Consider the following 15,920-nt stretch of genomic DNA (forward strand, 5'->3'; position numbering starts at 1 on the left):
TATTCTCAGAGTACTGAATTCTGGCCAGATACCATAGCCAATCTGGTAGGATTACAATTCAATTTATTTATTGCTTTGCGGATTCATGTCATAATTTTCTGTGACAATAACATGTAAAATGCAATATGCAATAAAAGCCATTAAAATGGAGCAAATATACTAACTGTTCATCTACACCAGGCATCCCCAAACTGCGGCCCTCCAGATGTTTTGGCCTACAACTCCCATGATCCCTAGCTAACAGGACCAGTGGTTGGGGAAGATGGGAATTGTAGTCCAAAACATCTGGAGGGCCGAAGTTTGGGGATGCCTGATCTACACAATCACCCAAGAACAGCAGCCTTACAGTCACATCCAACTAAGACACACCCATAGCAGACCCATTGAAATCAATTGACATAAATTAGTCACTTTAATTGATTTTGATGGGTCTACTCTATTTTATTTACTATTAATTAAATTTATATCCCACCCTTCCAAGACAGTGAATACATCAGTAAAAAAGCAATGCAATTAAAAATAAAATTAAAAGCAGTTAAAAGCATGTACCAGTAAAACAATTGCATAATCTAACAGCTAATAATGTCAAGATTGCCAGGAACAATATCTTTCCGCCATCACTCTTATTCTAAGATGAAAATAAAGATTACTGTCCAAAACCTTCCTGCCCATTGTAGCAGACCCCATGGTCTGATAAGGCCGCTTTCTACATTCCTGTGCTGATTGGTGAAACATGTGATGGGCAAATGCAATATGGCTCAAGCTTGCACCCCCTCATATATTTTATGTTCATGGTGTGCACCAAATGGCAGAGCCAGCCCAATACATTTTGCTGCTGGATAAATCTTTTAAAATATTTTGTTAGTCTGAGCCTTTGCTTTACCCTTTCCAGCACCTGTTTTAAATATTTTTGTTCTTAACTGTTTTCACTGGTCCTTTCAATATTTTTTGCCACCTTGAGCTCATTGGAAAAAAAGGTAGAAATGTAATTACAGGAACATAGGAAGCTGCCTCATACTGAGTCAGACCATCGGTTCATTTTGCTCAGTATTGTCCACACTGACCGGCAGCAGCTCTCCAGGGTTTCAGACAGGAAGTCTCTCCCAGCCGTACCTGGGGATGCCTGCCAAGGATTGAACCTGGGACTTTTTGCATGCAAAGCAGATGCTCTGCCACTGAGCTACAGTCCCAAATGAATAAATATAGCACCTCAGATGCTTTTGCTGCTGCACTTACATCTTTAGGCAGAATCAGATGTGATATCCCATGTTAAGAAGCATAATGTAAGATGTGGTTTCATCCTGAAGCTCTGTTCACTGCCCTTAACTCTCTGGCCATGAGGGATTTGTAGGGGTGTCTGGTTATCAGAGAAGGCATATGTGCAGCAAATCCTGTTCTGACTTCAGGTCTTGCTCTGACTTATGTTTCACAAGCACAGGTTGAAACAGTCCCTGCTGAAGACATCATGAATGTCTTAAAGGCTGATTAGACGTGCCATCAAGCACCTGACTCACCACTCAGCTGCGTCAGAGAACTTGGATGGTAAGCCAATTGATCTCAGTAGCAGCTATTGTGATCTGCTTGTGTTGAAGCACACAATGGTCAAGCCTCAGCCTGCTCATGGTTGTGAACCCTATGTCTTACCTCCACTGTCAGAGGCAGTATCCCCAGCTGCTAATCCTACTCTTGAGCTCCCTGCCTTCTACCCTATGTGTCCCAGTGGGCACCAGCAACCACTGCCTACTACAAGAAAAGGGTCCAGCCACTGCTGCCTCCCAGCATCCACTGCCTAAGGCAGTTGCCTCACTTTGCCCAATGATAGGGCTGGTTCTGAGTGCCAGTGATGGTACAAAAAATTGAAATTAGCTATTTGGTACCATCTTCTCTCACGACAAGTGCTTCAGTTTTTTGAATAAGCAAGTGATTGAAAACAACAACAATAATGAGATTGAAGAGTGGCAGATAAAAATGATAGACTATGCAGAATTAGCGAGACTGACTAGCAGGATCCGGAACCAGGGGAAAACAAGGTTCCAAAAAGACTGGAGTAAATTTGTGGACTATATGGAAAAGAACTGTAGAAGTTTAAAGACACTTGCAGGACTGAAATAAATCCTACGAATTGACTTTAAATGGATGGAACAAAGGGACTGCGAGATAAGAACTGAATAGAAAACCAAATGAGGGGAGGGAGGGAAGTCAAGCTCGGCAGAGCATTGGGAAGGAGAAATTTGGAAAGAATTGCTAAAAAGATAAATGTGTGTGTTGTATTTGTTTTTGAATGTTTGTTTTGTTTACTGTTTTTAATGTGCTTATTTGGAAAACTTAATAAAATGCTTTATATATATATAAAAAAAACAATAATGCTTTGAGTTCTTTTGAGAAAACCTATTGTTACAGGCTGCCTGAATCTCTGAGTGGTGTGAGAACCCATGGTCTTTGCACTTAACCAGAGTTGCTTTTGGAGGCACAGCAGAGTTGCTTTTTATGCCATAAATGCAGCAGCAACCTATCCAAACAGGCAGCCAGGATTGCCTTGAACCTTGGGTTCAAAACAGCAGCCAGGATGGTTCAGAGCTGCTTTGTAACAGCCTGCTCTGGTCTGTATGAGGCTAAGTTGTTTTGGACTTTAAACAAAACTGTGACTCCCTTGTTACAACCCCTGTATGGTTTCATGTGTGTTGCTCCCATCAAGTGAACTTATACAACTTCCTCATATTGAATCAACCCATTAATACATCTACCTCAGTCTCCTGACCAGTTTATTCTGGTTGAGCTGATTGTGCCTCTCCAGGCTCTCACACCATGGCCATGCAAGGCACTTCTCAGTGGAGATGTAAGTTGGCATGCAACCTCCTGCACTGACACAATCTGTGCACTATCACGGAGTTACAACCCATACATTGTTAGGGGTACAAGCAATAATATCTAAGCTGTAGACCTGAAGAACAGCAAAGTACAGAATGACTTTTCACACATGGCACTGAAGATGCCTTTAAGTCTTTGACATAACATAATAATGTGCACATTTTGGAATGCCATTAAGATGGGATGGGGAGCATCAGAGAGAGACTTTTTTAAAAAATGAAAAGTACAGATTGATCTTTCCAGGCTCTAACATCTAATTATACACCCAAGAAGTGCAAGGGAGAGTCCTTTGGAGATCATGTGTGGATATGCCCTGACCATCTCTTTGCAGGTCACCCTATTCCCACGTTGCAAATTCTTTCTTGCAACCTCCCTGCAGCTTAAAAGAGCTGTATTTACGCATTGCTCCCTGGGCACTGTCTGTGGTGCTGATCTCTGACGTCCTTCTCCTCCTCCTTTCTTGTATTCAGTAGAAAAAAGCTGTTGGATAATTATTGCCTGAACAAGAAGCCATTTGGTACTTTGATGGGCTAGAGCGGGCTTCTTCAACCATGCGCTGTGTTGTTTACTCGTTTGAAGGGTGATTGGGTGAAGTGCAAAGAAGGGGGGGTGGCAACGACTGTCATAAGTATCTCTTATTCAAAAGCGGGAACCAACTGGCTATGACTTTCCATGCTGGGAGGAAAAGACAGAATAAATAAAGGGAGCGAGGGACAGATTGGAGGCAGGGTTTAATTAATTATGTATGGATTTTCTTGACCACCAGGCTGTTATTACCGCCGTTTGGACTGCAATTCATTTGTTGGGCACCCAGAGAATCATTCCAGAGGACCAGCTTGTGATCAAGGGATGAAAACAGTGGTTCAGTTCTTTCAGTCTTAGGACCAAGGCAGCAGGTGGCAGCCAGAAGAACATTGCCATGAAAGTCACACTGAACGGCGTCTCCCTCTTGGCAGCCTTGGCTGGCGTGGTCAGTTTCAGCTTCCTGGTGGTGGCTATCAGCACTGACTTTTGGTACCTTATTGATGCTTCTAAGCTGCAGAAGCTCATCAACCGCACAGACAGCCTGAGCTCCCATTCAGGGCTCTGGAGGACATGCCAAGGTAAGTAACCCTTGGTTTCCTCTTGAGCTTTGGTGGGAAATGGTTAGGAGCACAGCAAAGTGCCCTTAGAGTGAGTCAGACCATTGGTCCAACTAGAGCTCAGTACTGTTAACACTGACTGGCAGTGACTCTCCAGGGTTTCAAGCAGGGAGTCTACCTGGAGATGCAAGGGATTAAACATGGGATGCTCTGCAAAGCAGGTGATCTACCTCTGACCCATGGCCCATTGACATAAGCTGGGCTCTTTGGGAAAAGTCTCTTCCTAAAGGGAAATAGAATAAATAGTCACTTCTTTTAATTGGCTGGCTGGGCAGACCCCATCCCACCAAATGTCTTGCAAGGTATACCACCACATGGCTGATGGATGGGCTTATTTTATATTCCAACCATGCTTTAGTCATATCCTAACTTTCCTCCAAGGAGCTCAAGGTGGTGTATATAGATCTCCCCACTCGGTATCATCATCACAACACCCCTGTGAAGTAGATTAGGCTAAGTGATAGTGACTGGCCCAAGATCACCCAGTGAGTTGCATGGCTGGGTGGAGATTTGAATCCTGGCATCGCAGGTCCTAGTCCAGAACTCAAACCACTTCCCTACCTTGACACTCTTTATAGGTGAAAGGAAAGGAAACAAGCATTGGAGAGACAGGGCGCTCCCAGAAGGAGTCCTTATTCTAAACCTGCTGGTTGCAGATCACTACATGGGTAAATAAAGGATGAGTGCTAGCAAATTAGTTAGTGCTGATTAGGATTAAGGGGCTAAGCCCCCCAGGGTGGAGTTTTGAAAGGCATAAATGCTATCCATGTTGAAATCCATCTTGAAATTTGACTGCTGCAGTGAAACAATTGGTAAAGACCAGTCTCATAGAACTGTCCTGCGCTGGGAGGTTGTGTCAAGAAGAAGTGGAGCTGCATGTTCTACTTGGTTTAGCAACCAGATTAATCAACTTGATCCTTCAGGTTGATTAATCAATGGTGGTGAAATGGAAAATTTGTAGTAAGAAATTATCCATTTTAATTCTGAATAGATGTTTCATGGTCTTTCCCCTTTCTTTTCTTTCTCTTCCAGTTAATAGGACCTGTTTCCATTTGGTAAACCCCTTTAACCCTGACATATCAAATATCACCACATCACACAAGCAACTCTTAAGTAAGTGGCATTAAAAAATGTACCAAAATTCATATTTTAGGATAAAATGTGTTCGGAAATGCATATGTTGATATAAAACAAGTATTTGTATACATGTGATATCTGAATATGCCTTTAAATAAAAAAACAGTACCTAAAAAATCCCAGATTAATGTGGAAATAGGATGAAATGGACTTACAAATGTTGTTGTTGTTGTTGTTGGCATCCATCTGCCTCAAGAGACAATGGAGTGCGTCTCTGGGGTGAAGTCAAACTGCTGTGTTAGCAGCACCAAAATTGACCTCTGTGGGGCTGAAGCCTGGGCAGGTGTATGGAGGTCCTGGGCTGCCCAGATGTCAGGATGCCGTCAGCGGCTCCTGCTGGTTGCCTAGGAAAGTATAAAGATAAGGAAAAGTTTCTTACAGTTCTTTTTTATTTCAATCTTTACAGAGAGAGGCTAGAGAACCTAGCCTCTTGGATAATGGCATTGTCCCGAGTGAATCTCCACCTCCCCGTCTCTCCCACTTCCTCATTTGCCATTCTCATCATTTCCTCTACGGGTGCTGCTACGTGCCTATGCCTTTGAGTTTTTTTGTTCTCCTACTTTTAAGGCTCGCTAGGTTCTGGGAGATGGAGGGTCTGGAATGCTTTCTAATGACGAGTCATCTGGGTGTTGCTCTGGCTCTCCCATGATTTCCCAGCTTTTCTCTTCATCTGCCTCTGAGCTGTGACCTCTCTCAAACCCCTGTTGTAAATCTATACTGTCTTCCTCTTCCTCCTCCCCGGAAGGGTCAGCATGGGAAGGTGGTCTCCACTAATCCTCCTCTGCCCAGTCCCTGACACCAGATGACAATACCCCCCTCTTGGCCTCGCTGATGTGGTTCAAAGGAAAGCAGAGCAATATATTTGGTACCAGCTTGGCTGCAGGAGTTGCTGGAAGGAGGTGTACAAGGTGCTATCCCAACTGCCTTAGGGACTCCACTCTGGATTTGTGTAGGGTTTATTCCAGGCATCCCCAAACTTCAGCCCTCCAGATGTTTTGGACTACAATTCCCATCTTCCCCGACCACTGGTCCTGTTAGCTAGGGATCACGGGAGTTGTAGGCCAAAACATCTGGAGGGCCGCAGTTTCGGGATGCTTGGTTTATTCCTTAGCCCTTTCTTCTCCCAAAGATATCCCACAAGGCAGTAGAGGTTTAGGATCAGAGTTTTTCTTCTCCTAGATGGGCCACCTTCCCAGACCTTCCCAGGTTGATGAGCCACATCTGCCCCTCGCTTCCCTCTACAGCAGCCATCCCCAAACTGTGGCCCTCCAGATGTTTTGGCCTACAACTCCCATGATCCCTAGCTAAGAGAACCAGTGGTCAGGGATTGATGGGAATTGTAGTCCAAAACATCTGGAGGGCCGAAGTTTGGGGATGCCTGCTCTACAGCATGTGCAGAAAACACCTTATTGACCGCTGGACCCACAATCGGTCTTGTCCGCTCAATCCATCAGAGCCTGTCTTTGCATGCAAGGGAGGGTTTGAGATCCATTGGCTACCCTCACCTGGTTTAGCTGGCCAGTTGAAGGCATTTCATGTGGTGTTACTGCTGTTGCATGCTGACAGCTTCTAGGAGACACTGGTGAGGACTGAGTGCAAGGTGGGGACCAAAGGTGGACAAACTACCCCAGAAGGAGCATAACGTGTCCCCCACCAGAGGTACGACCTTTTCCCTAACACCCCATACACCCACTTACAGATGTACACATGCAATATTGACAGACTGGACCCACCCCTTTCCAGTTATGGGGGCTGCCATCCCCCTTACTTGTAATGTCCCAGAATGGGGCATCTGGAGAGAAAAAAAAATGGCATGCATTCCCTCCCACCCCAAAATTAAGATTCAAGACAAACAAAAGCATGGGCGTATCCAGCGAGGGGCAGCGGGGGCAGCTGCCCCACCAGAAGCAAAAAATTTTTTTGCCGTATTTTACGGACCATAACCCGCACTTTTTCCCTCTGAAAACTGAAGGAGAAAAGTTGCTGTGGGTTATGGAAATCGGGCTGTTTCCGCCCCCTCCGCGGCTGCAGCCAGCGACAGGGACGTGGGGGGGGGGGAGAAGCAGCCTGAGCTGGGGGCGGACGGTGGACTGGAGCTCCATCCTTCTTTCCCCCCTCTTTCTTCCTTCCTTTCCCTCTCTCCCTCTCTCCCTCCCTCCTCCTTCTCTCTCTCTCTCTCTCTCTCTCTCTCTCTCTCTCTCTCTCTCTCTCTCTCTCTCCTTCTTCCTTCCTTCCTTCCTTCCTTCTCTCTCTCTCCCTCCCACCCCTTCCTTCCTTCCCTCCCTCCTTCCTTCCTCCTCTCCCCCCCCCCAGTTTTGATCCTGGGTACACCCCTGCAAAAGAAAACACTTCTTCACATAGTGTATGTACTATGTAATTTTCTTCTACAAGATGAGGCAGTGAGGCTTTTACCAGAGATTAGACAATGTTATGCAGGATATGGCTATCCGTGGCTGCTAGCCATGATGGCTGGTTTCTGCCTTCAGTGGCAGAGACATTGTGCACCTAAATGCCAGTTTCTGGGAATCACAAGTGGGGAGAGTGATGTTGTTGCACTGAGATCCTGCTTCCCACGGGCATCTGTATGCCATTGTGAAAACACGATGCTGGACTACAAGAGGCTTTGGCCTAACCTAGCTGCAGAGCGTTTTCCTATACTCTTATGAGCAAAATATTCCACCTAATTTTACCATCCAGGAATGGGGCCACAACATTCAGGGTCTGTTTGGACTCAGGCCTATCTCTTGAACCGAGGAGCAAAAGTCAGCATGCTTACCAGTCAATCAATCAATCAATCAATCAATCAATCAAATCTTTATTAAAGTCATAGACCAGCACAAGTAGGGTGGGGGTTCAATCATTTAGAATTTGTAAAAGGTTTTGGAAAGCTAAAAAGTATTAAAACAGAAGGTCTATCTACTGTAAAGGACTAAAAGAATCTAAAAGAAGGGTTAGGAGCATTAAACAGATGTGGAAAAGCATAAAAGATTAGTATATAAAAGACTATAACTAACATGCTTACCAGAATCAAAAATAAATGTGAAAATGAAAAAGGCAAGCAACTACCGTATATAAGAACTAAGTTGCAGCTTATGGTAATTGCTGCAAGCTCTTCCTATAATGATGTGAAAATGAGGTTTGGAAGCAGGGCCGTCTTAAGCACCTTTGGCGCCCTGGCGCCATGGTGCGACGGATCCCTCCGCCGCCCCCCCGCTGCCCCGTTTTCCAGCGCGACGGGCGTGTGTGCGTGCGGGCTCAGCACGCAGTGTGGTCGCCAAGGGCGCTACTGCACGACGGGCGTGCGGGCGGGCTTGCTGCGCGGCGGAGTGGTCGGCGTGCGGGCAAGCGTGGCTGCGTGGCACCCCCCCCCGGCGTGCCGGCGCCGTGGCGCCCTGCGCCACTCAGCCTGGCCGTAGAGCCAGCCCTGTTTGGAAGTCAGCTGTGGTCTCTAAGTTCACACTTCTAATATGATAGTCAAAAATCTCCTCATGCTTAAGCTGGGCCTGCTGCTGCTGCTGCTGCAATAAGATGAAATGTGTTCATGAGCAAGCTTCCCACTGCAGTGTCTCTTTCTTGCATCATTTGTCCATTGTTATGGGAAGCCACATTTTCCATCATCCCCTGCAGAAGAGCTGGAAACAGCGATAGGTGGGAGGAAATCACAGCAGAACCTCTTGTTTTGGCCAGTTGCACCAGTGTACTAAGGCAAGCACCTCTAACAGTTCTGTGAATTAGTATAACAGCATTCATTATCAACTCTTGAGTTTCTATTATTTATTGGTTTCCATAGTAGCTTTAAAAGACTAAGAGGGAAGTCAGGTTTTCAGTGCACGGGCAATTGGTACTGAAGGGGAACAAAGGGGAACTCAGAATCCAGCCACTCACTTACAAGGATGAAAATATGCTCTTCTACTCTTCTTCTTTTTTTCTTCAAACAGCAAGGCAGAATCTAGTCTTCTTAACTGAAACCCAGCATGTTCATTGCCAACATTTCTGGGTGATAACCATAGTCTCCAGTTGCAACGGAAAGGCCTGGGGCCTTCACAAAAACCCTTGAGCCCCCACAGCTTCTCACTTTACCATGCAGAGTCCTGAATTCAGAGCTGCAAGCCTTTCCTCCCCCTCCCCTCAAAATACCTGAAATCTTTTCCCACCTTTTTCATTCCTTGCTCCTTCCATCTCCTTGCCAGGGAAAGGGAGAAGCTTTAGATCAGGCATCCCCAAACTTCGGCTCTCCAGATGTTTTGGACTACAATTCCCACCATCCGTGACCACTGGTCCTCTTAGCTAGGGATCATGGGAGTTGTAGGCCAAAACATCTGGAGGGCCGCAGTTTGGGGGTGCCTGCTTTAGATGTTCTGCTGCAGGTGGGGTCTGAGTTGGCTACAACCAAACATAGATCCACCTTTAAACACAAACTGATTTGATTGCCTCTCCCATGCTTAGTTGAGGCCCAGGCTCAGGCCACCCAGGGCAGAAGACAAAAGAGGGAAAGTACTCCGACACCCCTCTGTTTATTCAGCTGGTGGCAAGATAGCTGGCAGGAAAGGTCATCAGAGAAGCACAGAAAGCTGATTGCACAGGAAGAAAGCAAACAACCGAACAGTAGCTCCTAGGAGGCACCAGAGGGCTCTGAGGAATTTCCAGTTATCCATTAGCCCACTGCACACGAAAAAGACAAAAAAGACAGGAAAGGTGAAAACAGGCAAGAGCAGGAAGGGTCACTTACAGCAAAGAACAAATCACAAACAAGCACAGCTGGGAGACAAGGTACCCAGTCCCTCGTCCAAAACATGTTTATTCGGAAGGAAGAGCAGCTCAGATTGCAGCCACCATGATGTTTATGAAAACCAGGCATCTTATGACACCTTTAAAGATGGACAGGTGGATTGTGGCCTGGCGTTTGTATGGATAGGGGGGCTCCAGCCCCGATGGATTTTGTCTTTCCTTTACAAATTGTTCTCTTACCACCAGGGATAGACAAATATGTCAGTTTCAGTTTTTCATTTCTCCCCTCTTAAATTCATTTCTCCATATTTCCACAGCAACTTTGCTAAGGAGGAAAATTCATGAAAATTCTTTATCATTTTACTTCAAATTTATCCTAATAAACATGTTTCTCTTGGTGTTTGGACCAACAATTACATTTTTTTTTGTATTGCAAAATTGGAGAAGCATGAATTTGGAAGGAGAGCTGCCCTTTGGTTCGCATATAGGCTATTGAACTGCAAATTAGGCGGTTTCTCATTGAAATGAGAACAATGGAGAAAAGGGCATTAGAAAATCTAGACCGTAACCAAGTGAACAAAATCAGAAAAGATCTAAGTGCAGATCCCTCAGATTTTAAAAAATAAATAAATGCTGAGATACAGTATTTAAAGTATGAAAAAGAGAAAACAAACAATTAACAAATCCTTATGTTGGAGTACACCAAAGGGACTTTCATTTTGTTGTTTGAAACATTTGTATAAGCAATTAGGATTACTGCCTCCAACAAATGTGTCCCTGCAACTATTTCCTCTAGCTATTCTTAGTTTGGGACGCGGATGGCGCTGTGGTGTAAACCACTGAGCCTAGGGCTTGCCGATCGGAAGGTCGGTGGTTCGAATCCCTGCGATGGGGTGAGCTCCCATTGCTCGGTCCCTGCTCCTGCCAACCTAGCAGTTCGAAAGCACGTCAAAGTGCAAGTAGATAAATAGGTACCGCTCCGGCAGGAAGGTAAACGACGTTTCCGTGCACTGCTCTGGTTTTGCCAGAAGTGGCTTAGTCATGCTGGCCACATGACCCGGAAAACCTGTCTGCGGACAAACGTCGGCTCCCATGGCCAGTAAAGCGAGATGAGTGCCGCAACCCCAGAGTCGTTTGTGACTGGACTGAACTGTCATGGGTCCTTTACCTTGAGCTTTATTCTTAGTTTACATGTACAGTGGTATCTCTGGTTAAGAACTTAATTCGTTCCGGAGGTCCGTTCTTAACCTGAAACTGTTCTTAACCTGAGGTACCACTTTAGGTAATGGGGCCTCCCGCTGACGCTGCGCCACCGCCGCACGATTTCTGTTCTTATCCTGAAGCAAAATTCTTAATCTGAGGTACTATTTTTGGGTTAGCGGAGTCTGTAACCTGAAGCATTTGTAACCTGAAGCGTTTGTAACCCGAGGTACCACTCTAAGTTTCTTTTAAATTAGGTCCTTTAAGATCCTTGCAAAACGTGGCAATAGCCATATGTGCAAGGACAGTACTTGGCAAATGTGACCAATGGATTTTGTTTCCCTCCAGATATGCATGGGGCAGTTGTGATCCTGCTACCTCTTAGCCTCATCTTGTTGATCTTTGGAGCAATGACAGGCTTCATCAGTATCCTCGCACAGGCTTACTTCCTCCTTGTGTTCACTGGCCTCCTCTTTCTCTTTGGAGGTACGCCACAGAGCTGCTATGGATTTTTTTTGGGGGGGGGGGCGGGGAATAATTCCTTGCACTTTTAGACTGTCCTTAATTCCACAGAGGCTGAAGGCAATGTCACCTTCCCCATGCACCATGGGTGACTAGCCCATGGCCTGCAGACTGAATATGGCCTGACAGGTCACAGACTTGCCAGCCCCCAAATTTTATCTCTTGATCTGATAAAGCTCTCTGCCTGCTCTTTAGAGGGCAATATCTAAAGAGCAGGCAGAATGATTTATCTCCCTGATTGGCAGATAAAATATCCCTCTGGATGTTCTCTAGATAGAATCGCTGAATGACAGTTGGATGGATCTTTGATCTCCAATCTCGGCACCAAGCACTGCAGCACTGAGATCAGAGACCAGCCCTCTGCCTGCTCTGGGTAAAAGGTAGTGCCCACCCTCATTCTAGTACTCCCCTTTACTCTTAAATAGCAGGCAGAGACCATATAACACCAGTCCTGAAAGACCTACATTGGCTCCCAGTTCGTTTCTAAGCACAATTCAAAGTGTTGGTGCTGGCTTTTAAAGCCCTAAATGGCCTCGGTCCTGTATACCTGAAGGAGCGTCTCCACCCCCATCATTCAGCCCTGACACTGAGTTCCAGCGCCAAGGGCCTTCTGGCGGTTCCCTTCCTGCGAGAAGTGAGGTTACAGGGAACCAGGCAGAGGGCCTTCTCGGTAGTGGTCCCCGCCCACGGAACACCCTCCTATCAGATGTCAAGGAAATAAACAACTATCTGACTTTTAGAAGACATCTGAAGGCAACCCCGTTTAGGGAAGTTTTTTATGTTTGATGTTTTATCATGTTTTTAATACTCTGTTGGGAGTTGCCCAGGGTGGCTGGGGAAACCCAGCCAGATGGATGGGGTATAAATAAATTATTATTATTATTATTATTATTATTATTATTATTATTATTATTATTATTTGTATAAAGGTAAAAGATGCTTTCATTGCCCCACCCGCTTTTGCCTCTAGCTCCACCCACCCCTAGAAAGTTGCCCTGAATGGAATGTGGTCCCTAGACTGGAAAAGGTTCCCCTCACCAGACTGCTTCACAGCTTGTCTCTCTTTCAGCTCTCATCACACTGGCCGGGCTCAGCATCTACATTACCTACTTTGCCGCAGGCTTCAGGGAAGCCATTCTCCTCCTGGGAAAGAAGAACCTTCTGGACATTATCAACATCCAGTTTGGCTGGTCTCTGGCCTTTGCCTGGGTTTCCTTGGCTACCGAGATCCTCACTGGGCTAGCTTTCCTCCTGATGGCCAGGATGGTGGATATGAAGCAAAGGCAGGATTGCACCATATGAGGTCATCAAACACCACAGCCCATCCGGGTCAGTTGGTTTTGACATATCCAGGTCTCCATCTCTCCCTGCTTTCTCTTTCTTCCTTTGAGCCACCTGCTGGCACTTAAAAGTGAGTGACTTTTAAGTCACAGGGTGACTTGTCTTGCTCTCCCCTGGACCTTTTTCTTCCATAGCTTCCATGTGCTTATAATTTTGGCTATCAGATGAGTGGCCTTCTGGAAAGAGGGTCTTGTGCAGATCTATGTTCCTTCTGTCAGTGGCGAGGAAATAAAATATGATATATGAAAAGGGAAATTCCTGGATGCCAAGATCCAGGTTTGGGGCAAGTAGTCTTCGGTGAGAGAATCCCAGCAGAGATTTAAAACCACTAAACATGAAGCAAAATGAAGTGTGGAAATATAGGTTGGTAGACCTTTAAAACATGCCCTTTAAAGTTCCAAAATAGTCCCCTCTTCCCCCAGCACAAAAAGGTTTGTAAGAGCCATGCGGTCTGAGCTTGGATCAACCAGCTCAGACCTCTTCACATGTTGAGCTACTCTGGTAGACTGAAGATGAACAAAGGCCACTAGGTTTAGGTAAAGGTAAAGGTAAAGGGACCCCTGACCATTAAGTCCAGTTGTGACCGACTCTGGGATTGCGGCGCTCAACTCACTTTACTGGCCGAGGGAGCCGGCGTACAGCTTCTAGGTCATGTGGCCAGCATGACTAAGCCGCTTCTGGCGAACCAGACCACGTGCTTGATGGAACTTTGAGAGATGCAGAAATACAAACAAAAATATTTTTTTTAAGCCCCCAGAGCTTTTGGGGGAAACCCACTGGAAAACAACAACAATGCAGCGAGAGTAGAACATGTTCAATGACCACAGAATTTAGAGTGACAGTATGAAAAGAAAAGAGGAAAATAGAATGGGAGGCTGAGGTGGGATGCTTAGTTTATTGGAACACTGAGTGTGAGCACTCCTTTGCGAAAGGAGATGAACTGCAACATTTAGTTGCAAGCCCCCCTTTGTACATCTATACTGCCCAACATCTGCAGGTGCCTCCCAAGTGACATCAAAGAATGCTCACAAACATTCTACTTTCAAAGGGCAAAGGTCTGTATAACCTTGATGAACTGAGCACTGGTTATATCCTACAAAGAAATAGTGTTGTGTGCAAGACACCTGCTTTGGCAGAGGTGCTGCTTCTCTTCAAAGAGGGGTGTATGTGTGAGTTTGTGTGTACCTGCCTGTGCCAGCCCTGGTGTGCCCTACAAAGAAATCCTGCTGCACACCGGACACCTGCCAATACTATAGAGAAGGGGTGGCGACACGCTTTCAGTTGGTTTCCGCACCAGGAATAGCTCTGAGAGAAGAACTGTGGTCTTTGCTGACATCTCGTGGCAGGAGTAAGAAACTGAATAGCTGAGAAGGAAAAAGAGAGGGTGCCATATTTACCAGCTTCAGTTGGCAAGACAGCTAAGGCCATTCCTGGACCGAGGTAGCTTAGTCACTGTGGTCCTGGCATCACAACCTCAAGACTAGATTACTGCAATGCAATATTGTGAAGCTTCCCTTGGGCTTAGTACGGAAGCTGCAGAATACAGCAGCTAGGTAGTTGCCTAGGACATCCCGTCGACACTGTAACACCTCTGCTGAATTTGTTGCACACTGTCTGCCAATATGCTACTGGGCGTGATTCAAGGTTTTCTTTTTGCATTTTAAACAACTTGGGACCCAGTCATCTGGAGGACTCCCTTACCCCATATATCCCTGCTCAGCAGCTGCATTCTTCAGAAAGGACATTGTCTCAGAGGTGTGTTTAGTATGCACAACAGAGCAGGCTTTTAGTGCTGCTGCACCAGCCCTCTGGAATAATCACCTTGATATTTAGGCAGTTATGGAAGACTATTTTTGTTTGTTTAAGAAAGCTTTACCTTAATGTGACCCGGTCTTTTTACGGAAAATTACTTGTACAACTGTAGCAATGGCGTTAATTTATTTTAGTTCACTGAGTCTGCAGTCTTTTGTATTTTATCTTGTACTACACCACTTTGGTGGCTTTTGGCTTGTGAAGTGGTTTCTAAACCTGCAAATAAATAAAATATGATGTAAGAAATCTGGCTAGATTCTCCAAAGTATGTCGGGCCAACTCTATATTCAATGAGGCCTGGGATATCACCAGTCTGCGAGTGTCTCTTTCTTTTGATGCGTGTGTGTTCATCTTTGTCGAACCACAGAATTGTAGAGTTGGAGGGATCCCCAAGCCTCATCTAGTGCAAGCCCCTGCAGTGCAGGAACCAAAGTGAAAGAATCCTTGATAGTCAACAGCCTCTGTTTAAAAACCTCCAATGAAGGAGAGCCCATCACCGTCCAATGTAGCCTGTTCTACTGTCAAACAGCTCCTACTGAGTGTAAATCAAAGTCTGTCACAAGTAGCAGACTCCAGACTAGATTGTGTATGTGGCTGGACACTGTGAGAACATGATTCTGGACTAGATGGGCCATTGACCAGGTTCTTCTTAAGACTCAGACACCTAAGAGCTCAGATTCCCAGGTGAAGTAGAAAGGTGAGAGGCAGGAAGGCAGATGAAGGAACCCTTATATTTGCATGCTCTCCTATGATTGGTGGCTTTTTCAATCCCCCGTATCATTGATTGGAGGCATTCTCAATCCCCAGGAAGATGTGGATTGCTTCCCTTTTGTCTCTGGAACCCAATCGCTCCAGTGCAGGGATGGGGGACCTGTGGCCCTCTAGAACCACAGGTTCTAGATTCTGCAATCAAGTGCATTTCAACTGTCTTATTTAGTCTAAGACAGGCACCCCAAAACTTCAGCCCTCCAGATGTTTTGGACTACAATTCCCATCTTCCCCGACCACTGGTCCTGTTAGCTAGGGATCATGGGAGTTGTAGGCCAAAACATCTGGAGGGCTGCAGTTTGGGGATGCCTGGTCTAAGACCTCCACAGAAATTTGTGGTTTCTATTTCCATGCTCCCCCCCACCCATGTGTGTGTGCTTTTTGCTATATATATCTTTAAAT

At 45.8% G+C, this 15,920-nt stretch overlaps 1 protein-coding gene across 1 annotated transcript; it reads left to right on the forward strand.

Moving 5' to 3' along the window:
• Positions 1-3,703: 3,703 nt before the first annotated feature.
• TMEM114 (transmembrane protein 114) lies at positions 3,704-14,990 on the forward strand. Its single transcript, XM_035132307.2, has 4 exons — positions 3,704-3,971; positions 5,043-5,123; positions 11,424-11,561; positions 12,667-14,990. The coding sequence occupies exons 1-4, from the start codon at positions 3,788-3,790 to the stop codon at positions 12,897-12,899; spliced, it is 636 nt and encodes a 211-aa protein (XP_034988198.1). The 5' UTR covers positions 3,704-3,787; the 3' UTR covers positions 12,900-14,990.
• The last annotated feature ends 930 nt before the right edge of the window (positions 14,991-15,920 follow it).

Source organism: Zootoca vivipara, chromosome 13, assembly GCF_965207765.1.
Source record: "Zootoca vivipara chromosome 13, rZooViv2.hap1.1, whole genome shotgun sequence".
In the NCBI taxonomy this organism is placed as follows: Eukaryota; Metazoa; Chordata; class Lepidosauria; order Squamata; family Lacertidae; genus Zootoca; species Zootoca vivipara.